At 34.1% G+C, this 24723-nt stretch overlaps 1 protein-coding gene across 1 annotated transcript; it reads left to right on the top strand.

Moving 5' to 3' along the window:
* The first annotated feature begins 896 nt into the window (after positions 1-896).
* LOC121984650 (syndetin-like) lies at positions 897-24512 on the top strand. Its single transcript, XM_042537711.1, has 25 exons — positions 897-1386; positions 2404-2559; positions 4280-4354; positions 5269-5347; positions 6356-6420; positions 6517-6606; positions 7252-7341; positions 7490-7576; positions 8327-8410; positions 8744-8863; positions 9938-9966; positions 10054-10186; positions 12694-13257; positions 15349-15890; positions 16240-16303; positions 16389-16491; positions 16601-16788; positions 19667-19792; positions 20053-20123; positions 20770-20832; positions 21978-22050; positions 22470-22589; positions 22654-22731; positions 24098-24148; positions 24245-24512. The coding sequence occupies exons 1-25, from the start codon at positions 1174-1176 to the stop codon at positions 24353-24355; spliced, it is 3375 nt and encodes a 1124-aa protein (XP_042393645.1). The 5' UTR covers positions 897-1173; the 3' UTR covers positions 24356-24512.
* Positions 24513-24723: the final 211 nt, after the last annotated feature.

Raw genomic sequence — 24723 nt, 5'->3', positions numbered from 1 at the left:
TGAACGTATAAATTTATTTATTTAATTTGACTAGTTGTTTAAATTTATTTCTTTAATTAATTTTGTGCATTGAAATAAGGTGGGAGGATTTTTTTTTCGGAAGGTGTCAGTCGGGAATTAAGCCCTTATTTCATTATAGTTAAGTGTTCATGCTCTAATTAACTAATTAACTAGGCACAAATTTAGTAACGCTAGCACATTAAAATATGCAGTATTAATAAAATGATTGTTGAATGATAAATTAATGCATTTAAATACTAAAAATCTGGAACTCTTTATTTCATTTCTAACGACTTGGTACTTCTTTGTTTTTTTTTTTTGCCTTATTATTACAGATTGAAAGAATGATATGTTAACGAAACAATATATTATTAAACTAGCGAAAAAAATTGAATTGAAAATTATGGTTAAATATATATGCTTATATCTAAACTTCCTCTATCAACAAAAATTAGTTCTAACCTTACAAAAAACATAAAAAAAATTATTTATTACAATTGAAAAGAATGATCACATTAAGATTCTAAGCTTTTATTTATATATGTAATCTCCATTGTCCAAATAAATGTTTCTAAATTAAATTTAAAATTAAGTTATTATAAGAAAAAACCCGTATTTTATCTTAGATTTAAATAATTTTTTGAAAATATATTTCTTTACATCTAGTTAACTAGAAGTGACAGATTTATTATAGTGCTAGTGAGGAGAGTAAATTTACAAGGATAGATGACAGATAAAAATTATTGTGAGGTGTAATAAGAAAAAATACGAAACAGACACGCTGTAGAAAAATAAATGAATGGTTTAAAAGCAAAATTTACTTATACACAGGTAAGATGGCACGTCCATGTCCTCACGTGCAATACACGTGTTCGGCTCTTGGTAGGGATGTGAGTCAAGTGACGGCGTAGGGTCTCCGTTTCCGAAGAACGACCTCGGCCACCATCGTCCGCTGCCAATCTCGCTTGCTTCTCTTCCTTTCCGAAACGAATTCCGGCCGACAGTGCCGGTGATCGAGGCTCGTGTTCGATTTCTACACCTCGGATCCTGTCGCAGCCGGTACCGGATGCTGCTGGAGCACTGGATCGAGTCGCCGTCTCCGTCGTCGTGATCCTGCGATGGGATCGAGGAGCGCTGGCTGGCTTACTCTGATTTCTGGCTGCTGCAGCTGAGATGCGCCCAGATCAGGCAGGCAATCCTCCATCGTTCCTCGACGGAGACCGCGCGATCTCGGAGTTTGAGACCCCAGGGCCCCTCCTGTTCCTCCCCTTGCTCTTCATCCAGGGGGGAGGAATGGATCTCTCCAAGGTCGGGGAGAAGATATTCAGCTCCGTGCGATCCGCTAGATCTCTCGGACTTCTTCCCTCCTCCTCTGATCGGCCCGAGGTGAGTGCGAGCTTGGTCTGCTCAAGATTATTATTTATCGCCTTACATTTTCAAATTTGTGCAGTGCCAGTTGAGTTCATCTCGCAGAATGAGGATTTTTAGTTGAATTTATTTCTTCTTAACTTTCGGCTAGATATTGCTGATTGAGTTTCCTATTTTAACTCCGAGCGCTATGCTTAGGATGCCAAAGACAACCTCCAAACCATTTCCCAAATCCTCCTCTACTTCGAGAATGGCTCTTCTACCTTATCGGTGAGCGCCGCGCCTTCCTATGTCCCCTAGTCGCTCCCACGTTTCTTCCCTCACTTTCACCTGCTTGGAATGGCGTACTCCCTTCCATCCACCCCAATACGAATGATTCCTTCTCATGCAATTCTCTGTCTCTAAATACGTTCGGGTTACAAAATATCTAAAGCCCATACACTTCTATTAGTTGCCAGTAAACTCATGCATAGCTGAGAAAAAAATTGAGCCCAGATAGGCATGATAGGATAGAGCTCCGGCTGAGATGAATTTGAACAGTAACTCATTTGATCGTTGTAAGAATGTATTATATTTCTGTATCAAGAGACATGCTAGTTTTGGGCCCATTAGCACATGGAAGAGACAGCCCTCGCTAAGTCTGTGTATCTGATCTAGTATTTTTGTTAAATAATTCAGTGAATTCCTATTGGTCATTTCTGTAGAGCTCTTGGTTTGGTGATTCTGTTATGAAGTGCAAAGGTTCTCTCTCTCTCTCTCTCTCAAGTTTTCAAACAATACATACTTTTCCCTGTGCACAAATCCTAAATCAGTTCATATTCCATATGACATAGTCTAAACTCTAAACTGGTTTGTAGTTTTTGATGGATCATTCTATATAACAGTTTAATTCTCTCAAATCTAATCAGGAAGTTAGCCATTCAAAGTTTGGGTCTCATATTTTGCTAGAGTTTATCCAGTATCTGTGTGCTGTCTTTTTTCTAGAAAACAGAACTGCTCCAAGATGTTTCATATATTATTCTTTCTATGATTAAGGTTCCTGCTAGAGCAGCAGCTGCAGCTGCTATTGCTCATGCTCTCGCTGCCATACCACCCTATCAAAAAGTTAATAGACTATCAAGCTCAGAAGAATCAGCATCAATTTATAATAGCAAATCTATTGATGATCTTGAGGAGGAGTTCTATGAAGAGGTATGTTTTTTCCTGCATTGTGATTTTGTTCTTATTTATATCAATTCCAAGAAGTCTCAATCTGGGATCTGAAATGTCCACAACCCATTTATTCTATTTAATATTATTGTTATGCAAAGTAGACATGCATGTTTAAACACTTATGAACTTTCTTCCAGTCTTCAATAACTATCATCTAATTTCCATTTATGATTTAGGTTCTGTATGTCCTACAAAGTCAGAATTCCTGACTAGATTGCTAAATCATCAAAAAGTAACATGGTAAAGTAATTTAAGATGCCAATATCATCCAAATTAAGCATTTCAATTTAGTTATAGATCTTTGGAAAATGATTTAGACTAGAGGAATATGATACTTTATTTATAAAACCATTGAAGAACTAGATTCTCTTTCCCTGAAATGACAAATAAATTTTATAGTTTTGGGTCAAAAGGAAACCCAAGCAATGGGGAGCAAAGTGTAGATGGTTGCTTAACTCAAATAACTGCTGTCAGAAATTTGATTGAGCTGTTTCCTGCACCCTCAAGATCATTGATGAGAATAAATGTGCTTGTGCACTTTTTTACTAGGAATGATTTATGAGATATGGTATGGATTGGTCAATGAGGAAACAAACTCATAAAAAAGTTTAGCTAGCAAAGATGAGGATGTTGTGATCAAGGACAGATGCAAATAGACAGGGGGGTGGTTCCCTCTCCCAGCATTCTAAAAATCTTTTATAAAATTTGAAAATTTTGTCATAAAATATGAAGTATTAATATTTCTTCCCAATCCTTATTTTTTTTTGCCCCTGCCACTAGCTGAGATAAAAGTATACAATCAAGAAGTAGTTATCTCTAGTAGATGATAAATAAAGATAAAACAAATCCAATGGTATTGCCTTGTTTAAAACAATGATAGAATCTATGATTACATAAGTGTTCAGAATGGAGGCGTGTGAGCTGAAAAAAGATAAAGGAGAAATCTATATGACAATTTTGAGTGATTTGAAACACTTGGGCAGCACTAGCAATATAGCCTTACATTGGCTTCATGGTGGGATAGAACTATACACCTACTTCCAAGTAGTTGGAACTTGTCTATTCTTGAGAATCATCATGAAAGAATTGCTACTTTGTTGCTAGAATTTATACTAATAATAAGTTAAAAGATTTGAAAGCCTCCAAAATGTTTTAATGATGAGGTTTTATTTCTAACAAGAGTTCTCAAATTTGAGGATGCAAAGGCCTCCAAATTGCTTTATTGTCCCCTTGGACGCCATAAGTGAGCTCATGCGAGGGCTAACCAATGACTGTATGAGATTTTATTTTGGCGAAATCAAGGGAATTTGTTATCTACTGTTGTAACTATTAGTTCCATTTACGTTTAGTTGTAAGTTCAATTTGGTATGGTGTAACACTTTCTCTTCTCATGTTAGTATGCTGAGTCTTGTTCATTAGGCTGGTTTTCTCTCCATATCCTATGGTGAATGCTCCAGTCATGGTCATCTTATGGTTCAAGCATCAGGCTTTCCCTTGAAAGACTAAATCACTTTGCTTCGATACTATTTTCTCTAGTACATACATTATTCACATTTGTCTGAGTCATGATGTCCTTCTGTCCTTGTTCTGCTAGTAATATTCTAATGCTTATTTACTAGTAGTTCCTTTTGTAAGTGGCTAAATGCTAACTGTGTTCTCTATGAGCAAAAATAAAAAGGTATGATGATTTTGTCTGCAGGATTTTGATCCAGTTGGATATGTCCTGGAAAACTTTCCAGATGAAGAACTTGATTCTACCTACTTTGATAAAAAGGTTGGTTCGTTCAAGTATTCATTTTGTTGTTTAGATATTTGAAAATTTACCTCATAAAAAAAGGGATTTTGTTAATTTACTGATAACTTCTGGGATCATTAATATTATTACCTGTTTTGTTATATTTTTGCTATTCTTTTATCAATTGTACGCTTTATGTCATGGAGTATAGTTTTCCAAAGCAGGCAGCTTGTGCTTGGGTCATTTCATGGTTTTATACAGTATATGGATGCATATCCATTCCTCAGTAATGAATATCTTTGAACTAATAATAGTAATTTACAGACCAGTTAAATATTCAGTTGATGTAAACATTTGATATGTCAATCATGTTGTCCAAATATAATAACAACCTAGTCTTATCCCACCAGGTGGGGTCGGCTAATGCTTATCCAAATCCCTTTCTAATTTAGGATGAATCATTGACTTACAAACTTGCATCGTACAATCAGATTAAATGATTGTGTGATCCTACAATTTAGTTAAAATTTAAGTTCTATACAAATATAAGTTGTGGTTTTAAGTAGTGGGATCAGACAACCATTCTTTTCATTGATGCACAGAAAACATTGTTTTCGAGATGGAAGTTTTGGTCCAGATTAAAGATGCTTGACTTTGGTTCTCGTGTATACCATATATCACTGTCAAATGAGCCATTGAAATAATCTGAAATATAAGGAAAATAAATCATGCGATGCGTTTGTTGAACTTGTATTAGTAGTCACAAATCTGTTTAGTTATATGGCTGCTATTTGAGCTCAACATTCACTGATTCTGTTTTGATATGCTTTCATGTCTATTTTATTTTCTACGTGCCACTCCTGTAATACATGTTTCTATTATATATATTTTTCCTGTTTATGGGCATTTTTACAACCTCCTGATTTGGTGAATTTTTTTTCCTGATACTGTAGTCAACCCTTAGGTTGGCACAACTTGATAAGATATCAGAGCAGTTGTCACATCATGTCATGGAGCACCATGAAGAGATGGGTATGTTTCTGGACTCTAGGATAGTGAGAACGATGCTGATCTTTCAATTATTTTTCATACAACTGAAGATACACATGACTTTCAGCAGAACATAGTTTTATATTGTCTATGTCTTTGTATCTTATTTTGGATCCATAAGCATCATGTTGTTGTAAGTTACCGAATGATAAAGTGGTCCTGGTTTCTTTGAAATCATAATAGGTGGAACTGAATAGAGTTAAGAATCCAAGGGCTTCAGTTAGCCATTTGCACTTCAGTATTAGCAATTTAGCATGAGCAATTATACATGACAAATAGCATACATATAGTCAATTTTTCACTTTTGAAGAGTCATTTTAAATTTAGATATGCTCGTGCTAGATTTGAAATATCATTTTGAGCTGGGATTTAGCTCCTTGATTCATTGATTGGATCGATTTGGTATTGGTGTTGTGTTGACACATGGTGCTAGAGGCACCAAGAAGAGGAAGGAATAAGGGAGGAGGATTTATGACGCCATCTCTGTGCTCTCATGAGAAGTTGCCTCTGTTGTTGTGAACTCCGTGTGAAATTGTAAACTTCTTGTGGCCTCATGGCAGCCTAGCACACTTTGCAGGGAGCCGTCATTGTCATTGTGAACCTCATGCAAAGTTGCTACCTTTCTTAGGATCTTGATGAAGTATCGGGTGAAGTTGTCACTTTCTCTGGATCCCATGGAAAACTCACACAAAATTGTTGCTGTTAGTCATGGTTTCAAGCTTGTTCAGCATGTTGGTTGGCTGACAGAATAATAAGTTTTGCCTACGCCAATTAGAATAGAACAATTTTTAAAATCTTGTGCTTATGGAAACCAAATTTTATTGGACACTGGACAAATTTTTCTTTATTGAAAATTCTACTTTTTCTAAGCATGTTTTCTTGGTATGATATTTTTCTTGATTCATTATGTTTGCTTGACAATGATATGAATTAACTTAACCTATTTCTTAAGTGTACTTTAAAATTTTCTCTTGATTCTTCTTTGGTCAGTGAAGGGAATGCAGTTAGTGACCGAGCTGGAGCAAGATTTGAAAGTTGCGAATGTCATCTGCATGGTAGCTATATGAAGACTATACATTTGTTGTTAGTTATTTTCCTTGCTTAAGTCTGCTGAAATGATATGATGTTTATTTGCATGTCTACTCTTACAGAATGGGCGGCGACACCTAACTTCATCAATAAATGAGGTTTCAAGAGATCTTGTTGTCAATAAAATGTCAAGAAAGAAACAAGCATTACTGGTTGGCATCTAATGTCTTCACTATTTCTTCCTTTTCTGCAAACTTCTTTTTGACACTGTTGCCACTTATCACTGACAAGAAGGATTTTTGTTTAGAAGTTGTCGGAATGTTTAGCTTATATGACTTATCTTCCTATTTTCAATTACTTATGTAAAATGGCCATCTGCTATTATAATATAACTCTGTGTCTGCAGCATTTATTTTCAAGTAACTCCGAGGATTTCAAATAGGGAAATCTTTTTTTAGAAAATAAATCAAAGGACTTGTCATTGTTTGTGACATTTCCTTGTTCACTGTTTCATCTTTTTTTATTTAAAATTCAAAAACTCAATACAATTTAAATGACCTTAATTGCAGGTCCTTGACATCTTTGAAAGACAGAAAGATTGTTATAGTTTACCTGAATCAAGGTTTCTTACATTAAAAGATATTTATCATCTCCCATTATGTTTGGAAGTCTTCATGTTAGTCCGTTGTTGATCTCTCCATACTTCTATTTCTTTGTTTTCCACATAGATTATTATTACCATTAAAATTTCTTATCATTTTGTACATTTTGTTTGATTTTCTAGGCCATTAATTTTTGGCCAGATTGTTAGATGGCATTGTATAATTAAGTCATCCTTGGGTTCATATGTCCTGCAGGATATGATCCCAATTCTTACAGAACTTCGTCGTTCAATAGACATGCAGATGGACCTAGAAGTTCTTGTTGAAAATGGAAAGTATTGTCAGGTGGTTTGCTATTCCAGGTTTTTATGGTGTTATCCTGTTCCATGCTTAAATTTAAATTAGAAGTTCTTATGCTACAAACACAACCTCTGTGTGGTTATCTTGTCTGAATAATTTTCCTTCTTATGACCTGGCCGTTGTCCTGTTACAGGCATTTCAGTTGTTACCTGAGTATCTGCAAATTTTAGATAATTACTCTGAGCTTTCTGTTATTCAAGAGATGGGACATGGAGTTGAGGTTAGTTTTCTTTGCAAGTCCATTTGCCAAATTCATTTGGTAACTTGTTTTACTTCTAACCTTTTGGCTTAGAAGCTTAAAACTCATTGATTGCATAATCATTTTGAGAACAATAAAGCAAGTGGTAACAATTATGGCAATGGATTTTATAATTGGTATAAATTCAAAATTGTGCAATGAGAAAAGTTTGGTGGTTGAAAGTTTAAACCAAGGTACAAAGTTCTTCAGTGGTTGCTATTGACACCTCTAAAAACTCTAAATAATGTATAAGGCTTCCTCAAGCTTTTACATGCTGTAAGTTGAAATTGTACTACTTCTGGTCTTTCAGCTGGTTTACTGCTTTGACTATATTACTGCAAGGATTGGATTGTTTAGGATGCAAGATATTTGGTTGAAATTTCACACAATATACTAATATAGTTTTGATGCTTTTGAAGAAACTGAAAATTAGAACCAATACTTGTCCTTGGTGGAGAAGGTTGAATGAATGCCAATACCATAAGATGAGAAAGTTAGAGATATGATCTAGTGTACTAATTTTCAGTTTATTCTAGGATATCACTTCATTTTATGATTCAACAATGGTAAAACCTGATAACATGTGCTTCATTGTGAGCACAAGCTCTTCTTTCTTGGACTTAGTTTTGGCAATAATGTAGATGCACAGTAAGAAGTACTTGTAATTTCTCTTTTCTATTGTATCCTTCTCTTTGCATGATAATTTGACATTTCATGCCTATATGTCTGCAGGCTTGGCTTGCTAGGACAATTCAAAAGCTAGATTCACATTTGCTGGGTGTTTGCAGGGCATTTGAAGAAGAAAGCTATGTAACTGTTAGTATCTGACAGCTAAGTTGTATTTCTTTCAATAATTTCTTCTTTCGGCTTCCCTTTTCTGTATTTTTGTAAATTATCTAATATAATGCAATAAACTGACATTCTCAACCCAACAAATTAGCATAGTTATTATTTTACATTTTTTTTATCACCATGAATCATATCTTTGTACCTTGGCTTAGAGTACTGATCAACAAACCCTTTCGTAGTCTGAGCAAAACTATTATTATTATACTGATTTTCATTTTTCATCTTAACTTCTTGCCAAGTGGGCTTTCCTTGTTCAGGCACAATTCTTTTTACTAATTCTGTGAATTCAATCCTCTGCAGGCAATTGATGCTTATGCCTTGATGGGAGATATAGCTGGTCTTGGTGAGAAAATTCAGAGTTTCTTTATGCAGGAAGTTCTCTCTCAAACACATTCTGTGTTGAAAGATATGATATCAGAGGTAATCACTTCTGTTTCTTCTATTTCTTTTCAAGTTTCTGGGTGCCACATTAATTACAGAACTTTTCTGATTTTGTATAGGTTCATGAGAAATACATTAAAAGTTCCAAATCTCAGAGACATAATCTTGATCTTTCAGTGTTGTGTTCCAGTAACCATCTAGCTTCACCACTAATGTTAATTACTTAAGATGACTCTTTGTTTGTTGAATTAAATGAATTCTACATGTCAAACTGCAAATTGTTATCTGATGTTAAGAAAAACTTCAGATTTTATGAAATTTTTTACTGGAGGCTCCTTTCTTTATCTTAATGATTTTTCCCTCTTTCAAATTACTTTCTGGGAAAGATTAACTGAAAATTTTGAATTTTCTATGCCTTCTGTACTGGTTTATGATTCTTCGGTCTAACTCTCTATATTATTTAACATTCAACATAATGCTTTCTGCATTTGCTGCTTTAGAAATGTTCAAAGTAGGGTTATAAGTTACCTCTTCGTGTCACCAATTTATATGCATTTGATTTTATGTTTGTTAATGTGTTTCTATAATATGTTTACTCTTTCTGATCTGAGCAGTTCAATCAACTCCTTAGGTTTAGAATATATGCATTTAGCCTGAATGCTAGGGGGTTTTGTTCAATCATCATTGGAAAGTAATCTTTATTTTGGAGAGACAATCTAGTTGCTGCATGTGGAAATAACTCTAATTGGACATTTCACGGCAAGTTATATTGTCAAATTCCTTCAATCTAAAATTAGAGATGATATAGAAGATAAAAAACGCTTCCCTTTTCCATGCTTTGTTTACTTTTTTGAAGTGTAAAACTGTAATTGGTTGAAGTATGAGATGTGCTTGTTCGCTGCCACCCAAGGGTCAGAAGTGGTTTGCAGTGGAGGAATTGCTGTACTTTGACTTACAATAGTCTGAATTGATGTCTATCTGTAAATCTGTATCCTCCTCTTGTATTTGCTTACTCTTGTTTTTCCTCTAATAGCTTGCTGATGTTGTGAATTTGTTGCATTTGTAAGGTCTTCCTTTTGATTACTAGTTACTAATCAGTAAATTTTATTACAGGAAATTGGAAATCCTTCGCTGACAAGTAGGTGCGTCTTTTTAGCTAAATTTTCTCTCTGCACATTGCTATGTATGCATATGAATTTTATAAATGCCTAATAGGTTTCTTGTTTCAGACTCACTTACAGTGATCTCTGCATTCAGATACCTGAATCTCAATTTCGTCAGTGTTTGTTGAGAACTTTGGATGTCTTATTTAGGTTAATGTGTTCATATTACTCTATCATGAGCTTTCATTCACAAGAAAAGGTAAGAATGTATATCCTTTGCTGTCATCACCTTCAATTATCTGTATTATCTATATAATATTTTGCAATATATAACTTTTTCATCTTCTTTAGCTGGTCCTTCTCTTTTATTTACCAGAATACCAAAAATTGAAATTCATGCATTTAGCATGGTCCATTTGCTTTGCTCTTTTTTAATGTGTTTCTTGTTGTTGTTATGTGCACATGTCAACTATTGTTTGCATGTATCTGGTTCCTTGGTTCTTGGACAAGTTTTAATATATAACTTTTTCATCTTCTTTAGCTGGTCCTTCTCTTTTATTTACCAGAATACCAAAAATTGAAATTCATGCATTTAGCATGGTCCATTTGCTTTGCTCTTTTTTAATGTGTTTCTTGTTGTTGTTATGTGCACATGTCAACTATTGTTTGCATGTATCTGGTTCCTTGGTTCTTGGACAAGTTTTTTTGATGACTCCCTAGTTAAGTTATAATCTTTTGGTACTGGTTAGATTTATTCATTCTTTGTTAGATTTCCACCAATTATTACTCTTCTCCCACTTTTATACTGATGGACTTTTGCTACAAAGTAATTGCCTGAATTTTTTTAAAGAAATGGCATAAATAAATGATGCAGCCACCCACGCTGAGTCTTTTCACCATGGCAGTTTAATTGTTGCCTAGTTTTACCTTGATGGATGTGTAATTCTGGTTGATACATAGGGTACTACTACCACATACCAGTCAATGCGTACCTGCCAAATCATGAATTTGGACTAGTTTTTCTTATTAAGTTTTTAGTGTTGTCAACTTGTAAAGCTTGTTATCCCGTAAGCATGTATTGATCAATGCCAGTTTGCAAACTGCTAGTTGGTCCCTACTTTGATGGATGGAGACATAACACATCTAATTGTCTTGTCGAGTACCTAACTGATGAAAGAGCCTGACTTAATATTCCTGTAAATTTTCCTTGCCATATTTTTTTTTGATTTTCTTGATACAAATTCTGTTGATGTATTATTTTCTTTAGGAAAAATAGAATTTATCAAAACACAGGTTATGGTTCGTCTCAAGCAAACTGCTTTCTTTGCATTGTATGTATTGTAATTTCAAGTATCATTGCTGCTATGGTGTTCCATGTCCAATATTAGCCCTTTTAGTGAAGAGAAATCCTACTAATGTATACAGGTTTAGATTCTATCTTCTTTTTTCTGTCATAGACATTGATTTAAGTACATCTCCTTGACATTGGATAGCAACTAAGACAAAGGCTTATATTTCTGTTTGGTGTTGGTCTGTGTAGTGGTTCTCTATTGTTGCTAGTAATAGGCTTGTTTGCATTAACTACTTGCCTTTGATTATTAAAGGAAATGTAGATTACTGGGTTCTGCTAATTTTGTGCATCAAGAAGGGAAGGCTAATGAAGCAAGTGGAGTAAACTTAACCTGGACAACTATTAGAGGATCCATAGATCCACTCTCATGATCTTAGTTCCACAATCAATTTACTTTAGTCTACAGCCTTTCTTGTTTTATGGGTTCAAGCGTTTATGCATCAGCCTCCTTAATACTGAAGTTACACTCTATGATTTCACTTTTCAATTCTATACAATGCTTACACACTCTATTTTGATGTAAATAGTAATTCAAAGCTTATTCAACAAGAAGTCCCTAATTGTTTATTTATTTTTCTATTGAACATAAGGTTTGAAATCTCGAATTGAAGTTTCTGTTTATTTATTTATTCAAAGCTTATTTTAGATAACATAGTACTATTATTGGAAAATCTGTGATATTGATGAAGATATAATCTGTAAAATGGAGAATAGCTTTTATTATCTTGGAATCTTGTGTGATCAGTATTTATCGTAAGATTTTGTTATTTTCCATCATGAATAGAGTGTTGGTTAATCAGGAAACAATACACATGAGAATCTAATGAATCAGAGATGACACTGAAATAGTTATGTGGTGCTACTAGAAAGGATAAAATAAAAAAGATTACTATCCAAGAGTAATTAGTTCTACTTCTAATAGCTTCATAAAGTAATAAAAAAAGAGGTTGAGATAGTGTGGATATGTCTAAGGTGAATAATAGATTCAATGGCAAGATAAGTTAATTGAACAGTGTTAAAAGTGTAAGGTGTAAGTGGTAGAGAGAGAGATGAATTTTTTTTACATATAATAAAAGGTGATTTAATTGATTTGAATATTAGTAGTGATATTGCATCGGATAGTGTTTATTAGAGGATTAAGATCCAGCTTTATTGGGACTAACACAATTTTGATGATGATGGCAAGATAAGTTGAGACCTTTGCACAAGCAAATTTTTTACTAGTTTTAGAATACAGGGTTTTATATTTTGACAGAATTTTCATGCATAGGCGTCTGTCAGCTTATGATATAACTTTTGGAGATTTTATTGGTGTTCCACTTTTTAATTGTCTTTCATATTGAATGTATTGCCTCGGCTTCCATTTTCACATTGCAAGGTTGTACATTACCTGTAAACTTTTCTTCATATGGTAGGTCTTAGGTTCCCAGAAGCCTGATATTGATCTGAAGAAAAGTAGCACATCACATGACTTGGAAGGATCTATACCTGATTCAATGTCCATTGTTCCAACTCACTCAATCGAGCATATTGACTATGCACCTATGTCATCTAACCAGATGGATGGAATTATTGTGCCAAACAATGTAACCACCACAAGTTCAGATACCATGCCACAAAGTTCTTGTAGTTCTACAATGGAAAGGCCAACTGATTTAAGTGAGGCTGGGGTTGCCACTTCAGCTTGTGATTCTCCTTTCTACCAGTTGAGAAAGGATGCAACAGCTTTTGTCTCTCACACATTAGGAAAAGGGAGAAAAAATCTGTGGCAACTGACTTCAAGTCGTGTCTCGGTTTTGCTTTCTTCTTCTGCTATTTGCTCAACCAGTACTTACCAATTCTTACGGAACTACGAAGATCTCAATATTTTTATCTTAGCTGGTGAAGCATTCTGTGGCACTAAGGCTGTTGAATTCAGGCAGAAATTGAAGACTACTTGCGAAAGTTATTTGGCATCCTTTCACCGTCAAAATGTGTATGTACGTAATGTTGCACAGTGATGTCGTATTATGTATATTACTTCAATTGACTTTTATGCCTTCTGGTTGAGTATCTTATTTAGCTTTATGGGACTTTAAAATGAAATGTTGTCATAATTTGGTTGAATGCTATTTGGTATTATGTAGTTGGTTCAGTATGTTATCTTCCTTCTGTGAGTATTTTGGGTTTATCTGTAGACTTATATGCCATAAAAATATAGAAGATTACCATTGTATTTCTATTTCAACATACAAAACATGTGTAATATCTTGAGACACAATAAGCCTTGGATGATTGGATACTTTGGATCTCCTTCAGCAACTGTGCTTGCAAGGGATTAACATTACTGTGGTGACCTTGATCAAGTCATGTACACAGAATAAATGGATAAAATCTTTAAGAAAATTGATAGTTTTTCAAGAATTTTTCAAACTGTTTCTCAGTCTGGCTTTGCATAGGATAATGTTGACTCTCTGTAATATCAGTGCCAAAGTTAACTTGTCACTTAATCTCTTGTACTCTAAGATTGGTGTTGGACAATTAGAATTTGAAGTCCTTGATTGTCATTTGTATGGATTTTTATGATACATTTTTTTACTGACTTTTGAACTCACATTGCTATGGAGATTCATCTGTTGTTATGATTTGTATTGTCTACATCTATACTCACCGTTCTGTTACTATCATGCGGGATCATGAATGTCTGCCGCCACTCATTCAAGAAGATGCAGACTTCAATAAGGATATGATTTTTGACATGATTTTCTTAATTATACTGAACTCTTTTTTTTTCTCAGCATGTCTCTTGGTCTATTTATTTGATATTAAGACTTAATATAATTAATCTGCTTGAGACTTCACCTTTTGTAAGCAATGCTATTGGTCACTGCTCCATTCATCAAAATGCACAATTTTGACAGCATTAACCATATGTTTTATGTTCGACAGTTTTTTTTTGGTAGCATTGCTGAGTTTTACAACTTTGTTTCTCAAGTTTTGTCTTTGTCTGTTTGTTTGCTGTGAAGATTTAGCATGCCAATCAACTTACCTTATGCATTCAGTGTTGTTGCAGGGTACTTTTGTATCAGTAAGAAGTTTTTATCTATGATAATGCTTTATAGAACAGTATTTTTTAAACAATTAAAGATGAATTTACCTACAGCTATTAGCTGTCGGGCATAGGTGACATCTTGATACACGTCTAGCTGCCTTATTAAAGGTCTTTTGGCTGCAATTTTTTTTTTGCCTAAAATAAATAGTACAATCTCATGTTGTATTGAATGCTATCCATTTCCACTGTCTCAATCATATGTATTTTGGAAGTTGCCATTGATAAGGATCTCATATGATAGACATGAAAACCTTATATTATTCTGTAAATGAGTCGAGCTTATTTGTGTCTCTTATTAAGTGAAATTCTCTCTAGTTGTAGGCCATGGGGTGTGTTTAAGTAATGAGTTGATTACATAGATTGAATAATTGCTATAAATTGATGCATCTGTTTGGAACAAAAATTGTCCAGTATGAAATTGAAACATTGGTGATAGTTTATATATTTTGATTCTTGCAATTGACTCTAGCGCCACATCTAGTTAACTTGTGTAACATCATAGTTTATCTATAAATAAGCCTTTTCAGATGGACCTAATTTCCATGTGGTTATGCGTGTTCCAATCCAAGAATCAGTTATCCTCTTGGGTAGTTATCAGTCATTATGCATAACAAAAAGACATCCACAAATCAGTTCATTGCCAAAATGGTAGTTTATGGGAAATATTAGACCATGATTTTGTTTTGGATAAAGAAAGATAATGTATTGTTTAAATCATATTTCTCATGTATATATTGATATCTGGCAATTGAAAGTGCCTATGTTGTTCTTTACAAAACTAACATCATGTAGTTGCTTGTATATGATCTAGAATATCTTAATCTTCATACTGTATATTATGTGTACGTGTAATTCTTTTGCGATGGTATGTGCCATTTTTATTGAAATCTTGAACCATGTCATCTCATGTTCTATTATTTTAGCTGCTAGTTTGCCATGTTACATATAATGGCTGATTTGTAATATTTTCTGCAACCAGGCTCTTAAGATGATTCTAGAAAAAGAATCGTGGGTGAAAATGTCAATGAACACGCTACAAGTAATTAATTTAGCTGGTCTTGTTGGTGATGGGGCTCCATTGATTGCTCCTTCTCCAGGTCATGCATCCATGTCTATGCTTGAGTTGAAGAGAACTAATGATTCTGTTGATTCTGGCAAACAGAATGGATTTGCCTATTGGCTTCAGATGGAAAATCCATTTTATTCAAAGCTGACATTTGGCTCAAAGGAATCACCACGATCTATCTTATCACTTAATGGATCAACCTCAAATTTAGGCCAAGGACGTGTTGGTATTTCGCACAATGATGATATATCTCCAAAGAGCTATTATAATGATCAGGCTAATGGAAGTAGTTCTGTCATGGAGGATGAGAATGAAGATCTTCTTGCCGACTTTATTGATGAGGATAGTCAGTTGCCTAGTCGAATATCTAAACCCATACATAACAGAACAAAATCCTCAACCTGGAGCAGTGAGGAAATCTCAGCACAGACAGGGTCTTCGCTTTATCTTTTAAGGTACTTTTTATTCATTAAAAAAAAATGATTAACTAGGTTGGGTAACGTCGAGCTTGGGGTGACTGGCCCGGCCCCATGGAAATTTTCCACCGGCCACCAGGGTAAATCGGGAAGCATTTGTGGTGGGCAGTCCAAAAGCCCAGCATCTCTTAGTTGCAAGTTCCATTTGGAGGAAAAATCCCTGCAAATACGTCGTAGCTGGGAATCGAACCATGAGTGCCTAGAAGACAACTAAGCACCCTTACCACTACACCGTAGCCCAGGGGGCTACTTCTTATCCATTAGAATATTGATTACACTGATATATCACTAATAATTCTGAATTTTCTTACTCCCTCCCATGAATCAGGTTGTTGGACAAGTATGCTAGGCTTATGCAGAAACTAGAAATAATCAACGTTGAGTTTTTCAAGGTAAGCTGAAGCATATGCTTTTTTATGTTGTTCTAGAGGTTTGATGGTTTTGTAATATATATTTTTGCTCATTATGTTATTGCAGGGCATCTGTCAATTGTTTGGTATATTTTATCATTTTATATTTGAGACCTTTGGTCAGCCAGAAGCTAGTCAAAGTGGGAAACCCATACCAGATTTTCTACCTTGTGAGAAGTGGTTATATTTTCCTTCAATTCTTTACCTAAGCATGATAGAGCTGAATCACATTCTGTGTGATATAGTTGCTAATTTCAAATATTTATCTGTCATTTCCAGCTCGAATTAAAACAGCTTTGTCAAAGATTATGCAAGATTGTGATCAGTGGATTAGAACACAGAACATATTACATTCAATTTCATCACCTATCCCAATGAGTCCAACATTCGCACAGATGGATGTAACGCCTACAGCACCTCCTAACACGTTTTTTGGGCATGCACCTAACACTTCATTTGGATTAAAGGTATCTAACATCTGTTGTATATATACTAGTATTTATAAGTCCTAAGTTATAAGTTGTTCTTTCTTCCTTGAGTAGTGGTTATTCTTACGGCAGAGGATCAAACTCTTTTCTATCTTCCCTTCAAATCTACTTCTAGGGCTAAAAATGAATAGGATGTTGGTGAACAAGATCAATACTCGGCTCAATAAGAACTTGTTTTTTCTGTTTAATAGTATAAAATGTATCAATGATCAGGCTTGAATATTAGTTATCTTTGCTCGGTAATGTTCATGAAAAAAAAATTAAAACAATTTAGAAATAAATTTATTTATTAATTTATCTAAATCTCAATTCTGATTTGTTGAGTCTTGGCTCAATGGTAAAGTTGCTTCGTGTGACCTATAGGTCACGGGTTCGAGTCTCGGAAACAACCTCTTGCAAAGTAAGGTAAGAATGTATTACATAGACCCTTCCCTGGGACAAGAGCTTTGTGCATCATGCTGTCCTTTTCATTCAAATACCTAAATAATATAATATCTATAATTTTTTTTATAATTTTAAAATACCTATAATTCATTAATAATAAAAAATAGAAGGGGAGTCTTGACGCAAGGTAAAGTTGCTACTGTGTGACGTCACTAGTTCGAGTCTCAGAAACCACCTCTTGCAAAATAGGATAAGTCTGCGTACAATAGACTCTTCCCGGGATCCTGCATTGGTAGGAGTTTCGTGCACCGAGTTATCTTTTTTATTAAATATAAAAAAATCATGCTTGCATCATGCTTCAGCCTATGGTCATTTCTTCAAAGCTTTGCTTTGTCGAGCTTCTCAACCACTACACTAGTATTGTGTTCTCATTTCATAATAGTCATATCTTCTCATATTTTTTTTTTAAACCTTTTCTTTTTTATGCAACAAACTAAACATAGATAGTACTGCTGCAGAATGTGTTTACTACAAGTCAGTAGTTATATCTTGTGGGTATAGTCTCACATTGGATGGTTTAGTTTTTGGTTATTGTGTTGTGTTCTTTATATATTGTGATAGTTATCTTGCAATAATATCGATGCAATGTCTCTTTTCCCACATAAAAGTTTTAAGTTGTAACCTAAATATTGCAGCTTGGATGTTGGCTTCAGAAATAGGTTCTTTTAGTGAACCAATCTTCAAAATCTTGATACATATTTTTTGAATTAGTTGAATTGTGTGGTTCATCTTGTAAACTATTGTGTGCATGTTTTCAATAAGCTGTTGCCTTTTTTTTAAATAAAAAATCAAAATAACTGAAAATAATTGTTTATTTAAATTTACCAAATCTGGATAATTTGTAATTCTTTCTAAGGTCAGTGACACAGGACTAGACTGAATCAGTATACCTAGCTACTGTTTATTAGGTTTTAGGGTGTCTCTGATAATACTAAAAAAGGGTAATATTTAACCACGAGGAAATGTTTATGTGAGCATTTCAAAATAATTAGTCATACAGAACAGTACTAATTTCTCTTTTGATTTATAATGACCTTGGTTATCACTAGCTTGCACATGACTATATGAGTGCTTCTATTTTTATTTTCTTATAGAAAAAAGATTTTTTTCTTTATTTTATTTAATTAATAGCTTTCTTCCCGTCTTTTTTAGATTTTCTCCTAAAATTATCTTATACTTTAGATATTAAATTGGGAAACTAAATTGAACCCCAAAAGTCTCTGATAAGTGATAGGAGGGAGATATGTAAAGGTTCATTGTTTAATAAAGAAACCCATACATTAAGCATATGCAATACAGGTACTTATATCTTGATGTAAATTAATTGATATTTTTTGGATTCACGGGGTTAATTTGAAGCAACTTTGCTTGTATTGGGGTTTATTTGGAGCAAGTTGGACTCTATTGATTTTAGTTGGGTATTTCTGGGGGATTCTTTAGAGTGGGATTAGGCCTAGGCTAGCTAGGATTTGAGTTGAGCTTGAATCAAATTCAATGTGGAGGTTTTATGACTGAATCTGGAGAGAAGGGAAAGAAATCATCTCTTTAGCTGTGGGTGATCTGCTGCTAGGATTAGTAAGATGCGTTAACTGTGCTTCTGTACTACTTGGAGTCTTGGACAAGAGACTGCAGGCATGCATCAAAAGAAGGAAGGCTGCATCCGATCAGGAGGTTGCTTATGGAAGTTTGCATGATATAAAATTTACTACCTATTTGTTGTCAAGTTGGCTCTGGTACTTTTTCAGATAATGCAGAAAATAGCATTGAAATTAACCCAGGTACATCCTTCTACCTATATTTCAAAACATTACAAAAGATTGAGATATTTAGCCTGGATGTTTCTATATTTACAATTAGGTTCTCAACCAAAATGAATAGCTTATTTCTTGACCTACATCCTCAACAAAATTAGGATGCGTTTGGTTTGCGCATTTTCCATTTTTATTTTCTAGAAAACGCGAGTTTTCTAGAAAATAGAAAATGACTTTTAGTCATTTTCTATTTTTTCAGAAAATACTATCTATTTTTTTAGAAAACAGATATGGAAAATGCAAACCAAACACCATTTTTCAGAAACGCGCGTTTTTCAGAAAATGAAAATGTAAAACATGCAAACAAAGCGCACCTTTAGAATCTTAAATTTTTACATATCAATCTGCCAGCCTAAATTATACTATCAAATACCACAAGTTTTATGTAGGAGAAAAGATTTACTGACAAGTGTTTTCTTTTATTTCCGTTGGATAATATATCTTATTAGACATCAATTCAGCTGGATATTTTGCTGTTAAGTAATTTATTTAATGATCTATTCCTAGTTTTGAATAAGCAATTGCTGGTTTTGTAGTGCAAGTGCTTTCTTTTCCATTTGGTCCGTGTAATGTTTATTTCCTGCTAATTCTGCCTGTCACAGGAACGATGTTCTTCTGTTGAAACCATATCATTAGTTGCTCAAGTACTGCATAAATCGAAGGCTCATATCCATTCTATGTTATCACAGCACAATGCTTGTGTAATAGAAGAGTTTTTCATCCATCTGGTAATTTTAAATAATTTGTACACAAACTTTCACCTTTTTGTTTCTCTTTGCTTCTTGTGTAAAGTCTTTTTTCTTTAATCAGGTTGTTTATTTGCATATGCTCAAACAATCAATTTCCTTCCTACCTCTTTCTCTTCATCATTTCTTGCCTCATATTAATAATCAGTTGTTTAATCGTTAACTACTTTGTAAATTTGTTGTTTTAATTCTATTGATGTCCATTTCATTGAAGAATGGAATGACAGTCTGCTGTTTGACAGGTGGATGCAGTTCCTGATCTGACCGAGTATATTCACAGGGCAACAGCTCGTATGCTTCTCCATATTAATGGGTATCAACTCATTCCAATTTCATAAATATAATGCTTCTCCGAAACCCTTTTCATTTAGTCATCAGTTTTTAACCTTGCCTCTAGAAATCATTTGCCATCAACAGTTGAAGTTGCATGTGGCGTGATAATGGGAAATCATGTTAAGCTAGAGCGTGAAGATGTGGTGGAAGAAATTCTACAAAAGGCGAAAAATCCGTCACCACACACCAGTGGGACCCATGTGGGAGGGTATTTCCACGGCTTTGTTGAGATTGGGATGTGGTGGAAGAAAGCTTTTATGGAGAGAGGAGGATGAGGGAGGTGATGTTGCCATAACAAAGTTGCAACCTCAATGGGGATTGAAGAAAATCGTAAAATTAGATTGGACTTTTATGATACCAAATTGAAAGGACTTAAATTGCATTTTATTTTTAATCCTAATACCCATATTTATCATATATTTAGGACTATGACATAACACCTAATGACCAAATATGAGATTAGACTTATACACACATGTAACTGTTACTTTAAAATTATTAGATTGCTTTGGTTAATTAATTTTATTCGTTGCTTGTAGAATTAAGATCCTTTGCAGCCAAAATTTATCCCACATCCTTGTTCTTTATCATGCCAAAGTAGTAATTTAGATCATTTGTTTGTGCAGGTACGCTGATAAGATTGCCAATGCAAAATGGGAGGTGAAGGAGCTTGGTTTTGAGCACAATGGGTTGGTTCATCATATTTATCAGTTCTTTTTTTTCTCTTATTTTTGCTTCTTGCCTTCCTTGATTATTTACTTTATGCTTCTACCCTAGAAACCACTCCCAGATCACTCAGCTGTGTTTTTTATTATTATATGATAGAATAACTTTGTGCCATGAACATTAATTATTCATCTCACTTTAGTGTCCATAACCACATCTCATTTTTGCTGCAAGAGCTCATTCATTTTCTCATTAGTTTCATTATGCATATCTTTTTAAATTCACTATGATGTTACTGATATAAGTTCCACACTGAATGTTAGGCCTAAAGCAAGCTTTGTCCTGGCATGTGAAATATCTTCTAGCTAACTGAATGTAAGGGTTGGTACTAAATGAAGAACCACTGTTTTGTTTTTGGTTCCATGCTCAATCTTGTGCCCTTGAGCATGGTTTTTCCCCATATTTTGGCCTGAAGCAGATATTTACAGCAAACTATTACTGATTTTCAAAGCAATAAATGGAGAATACTTTGGATCATTATTATATCGACTTCTGTTATTTTCTTGGATTATAAATTTGTCGGTGTTTGGTTTATCATAGCAATTCTAATAATGCTTAATTCTACTTTGTTACAGCAATCTAAGGTAATCCTTTATATCTTTCAATTATTCATGTAGTATTAGATAGCAACATCCTATGTTTAACTCATAACTAGTGGAAGTAGTTTCCTTGTTAAAACACTTTTATCCATATGTTAATCCAAGAATTCTATAGGAAATATTTTTGTAAAAGCTTTGTGGTATTTTCACATGATACATGTTGTAAACTTCATGATTTTAAATGTGGTAAACTAGTAACCTACCTGTTGGTCCTAAAAAGGATTGTTACTACATGGTAACATCTTTAATGCATGCTAATAATTTCAGTTCTTTTCGGTTGGTATCAAACTGATGGTTCAATATACTGCTTGGGGCGCCAATAATCTACTGATACAATTTTCTAAAAATTGTAATGGTACCAGATTAGAACTCCTGCATATTTGGTTGATAGAAGGGATCAAATCTACATGGTTTACAAGTGTAGAATCTGTTGGTTATCAAACATCTTTCTTTTTTTTAAGCTGCTGACACTGGATTTGTTTCCTATGCTTATTGTTTGTTATTAACAGGTATGTTGACTTGTTATTGGGAGAATTCAAACATTATAAAACAAGGCTCATGCATGGTGGGATTTCAAAGGAGGTAACTGTAGTAGATATTTTTATTTTAAGAAAAACAAAATTGGTAGTGGTCTTTCTTTACTTGGGCAGTCTGTTCAGTTTTCAGTTAAATTCAGTTGCCATGCTTCTCCTTATGACTTGACTCTGTAACTTGTAATTGTATTCCTTTCTTGAATCTTTCACTGGTGTGCTAAGTACCAATCTATTGTTTTGCTTACCTTAGAAAATGAATATGTTGACTTAAAATTCAAGTGCATTTTCATTAGCCAGAATATCAGCTGAATTCTTGATCCATTTTGTGACAAATTGATTCTTGTACATTGCAACCATTCACACTAAAGCTTCAACCTTGCTTTGCGCGGGGAGTAATATGATTAACCCCATGTTAAACTTGAATTTCATCCTTGTAGTTTTTCCATTTTGACATTGAGATTTTATCAGGTTCAAGATCTCCTTTTGGAATACGGACTTGAAAATGTCGCAGAGACACTTATTGAAGGTCTATCACGTGTTAAAAGATGCACAGATGAAGGAAGAGTTTTAATGTCACTCGACCTTCAGGTTTATCAAACTGCTATTTATGCTAGATCTCATATAAGAGGTATTAATCCCTTCCTGATTACAGGTCTTGATTAATGGACTACAACATTTTGTGACCATAAATGTGAAGCCAAAGTTGCAGATAGTGGAAACATTTATCAAGGTAAATGTGTTTACTTTATGCTTCCTTCCTGCGTGTTAGCTATTTCAGGTATATGGATTCTGAGATTTACAGGAAGATCATACGAATTGCATATATTCTACTAGATTCCTGCTGAGAATTTCAAAAAGATGTAGAAATATGTTTCTCATATTTAACATTCATGGCTGCGTCAATCATTTACTTGACATTATCACAATCCCATACTAAGATGCTACTACTTAAATTTTATAAAATTTCCAAGTTGGCACTGTTGAGTTGTGCTGTAGCGACAATGATAAACTAATAAAAAGTTGCGCTTGAGGTTTGGCTTGGTCAGGTTTACAGTGTCCGAGATTTTTGTTCAAGACACTCATTATCCTCAACTTGAGACCTGACTACTTGTGGAAAATTTGCCAACCTGATTATGTTTGGTTTTTATCAAAACAGCAAAACTGTGATTTCAATAATCAACGTATTGTGCTGGACAAGTCATTCTAATTAAAACCATGGAGTTAGATCGATTCAGTTCTGGCTTGATGATAATTATTGAAATTTGTTTGTTTTGGTTTTGTTATTAGTAATGGTTTGAATCAAGTGGAACAATAAAATTTTCAACCTAACCCAAAATTTCAAAACAAATAGCGCAAAACCTGGTTCAAGACCTAAAGTTGACTCAAAATTTCAGGATTAGATTGAAATCAGATCCTTTTTTTTAATCACCTCTAACTGGATATGTCCTGTTCAATAACAAATCTTGTTATTGGTTGAGTGAATGCTGGAGACGGATGTATATGCAGGCCATCCAAACTAACAAGTTAGATTGATCCAACTTATGGGATAATAGGGACTTGGCTCAAGCTGTCTGGTTCTGGTAATGGAACTTCTCTTGGTTTGCAAACAAAATCATTGTAAGCAAAATCTGATACCAAATTTTCAGTAAGAATATCTGGTAGTTTCTTAAAATCCACTCTATTTCTAGATCTTGGGATCTGGAGCAGAGTAGCTAGATTAGGAATTTATCTCATGGCTTCTAGTGGCTTCTGAAAGGTTAAGCTTGGCAAAACAAGTTCAGTTTGTTACTTCTCATGATCATAAAAACTCATAAAATTTAATGTTGCAGGTATGTTTGGCATAATATCTTTAATTCTTTATCCCGGGTTCATTTGGGCTTTTGCATCATCTAGATAGCAGTTTAAACACTTTTGTTGCCCAATCTCAATAGCTTGCTAGCGATAAGCCCAACTTTTCAATATTACTTATTAAAAGCATGTTATGGAAGATATTCCCTGAGCACAAGATATCCCTTTCAAATTCTGCGAATACTTATACTGTCTCATCATCGCAAACTATTGATTTATTCGAGTTGTTACTCTTTCCTTGAGAACAGGCCTACTATCTCCCAGAGACTGAATATGTTCACTGGGCTCGCACTCATCCGGTAAGGAATTTTGATTTTACAGAAGTTGAACAAAGTGAGATTCTCTTTGTTTGATATCCAGAATCATTTCAGTTCGGCTGCATATTTGTTTTCCAGGAATTCAGTAAATCTCAGATAACTGGACTCGTAAATCTCGTTGCCACCATGAAAGGTTGGAAGAGGAAGACAAGGTTGGAAATCCTAGAAAGGATCGAAGCAGGCAATTAAAAGAGAGTAGATCTACAATTTTTTCGACATGTAAAGTTCTAATTATTCAATTTTCTTTTCTTTCATTTTGTATATGTACCTTAGGTATCTATATGTAACTTGGATATCTTCGAGTCCGATTGTTTGGCAGCATATAATGATAAATGTCTTTGAACAACTTTTTGTATCGTAATAATCCCCATTAGAAAAGAGAAGGTTCATGCATTTCCATTCTTTGCTCAGAATTCTATTGGGGTAATTTAATTCAGAGAATGTATGTTATTTCTTCTAAATTTAATATTTGATTTGAAGAAAGTTTAGTTGTATTTGTTTGGTAGTTAAAATTAAATTAAATAAATAAATTGAAATGAATAAAATTTATAAATAAA

This window comes from Zingiber officinale, chromosome 5B, assembly GCF_018446385.1.
Source record: "Zingiber officinale cultivar Zhangliang chromosome 5B, Zo_v1.1, whole genome shotgun sequence".
In the NCBI taxonomy this organism is placed as follows: domain Eukaryota; kingdom Viridiplantae; phylum Streptophyta; class Magnoliopsida; order Zingiberales; family Zingiberaceae; genus Zingiber; species Zingiber officinale.
Note: the sequence above shows the minus strand (reverse complement) of the source record. Positions and strands in the feature narration are given on the sequence as shown.

What these genes read in the sequence shown, in the direction of transcription:
- LOC121984650 (XM_042537711.1), top strand. Translation starts at nt 1,174, where the DNA reads ATGCGCCCAGATCAGGCAGGCAATCCTCCATCGTTCCTCGACGGAGAC. An exon ending in GGAGCACCATGAAGAGATGG is followed by an intron (nt 5,348 to 6,355) that starts GTATGTTTCTGG and finishes TTCTTTGGTCAG; the next exon opens with TGAAGGGAATGCAGTTAGTG. An exon ending in ACACTTCATTTGGATTAAAG is followed by an intron (nt 16,789 to 19,666) that starts GTATCTAACATC and finishes TGCCTGTCACAG; the next exon opens with GAACGATGTTCTTCTGTTGA.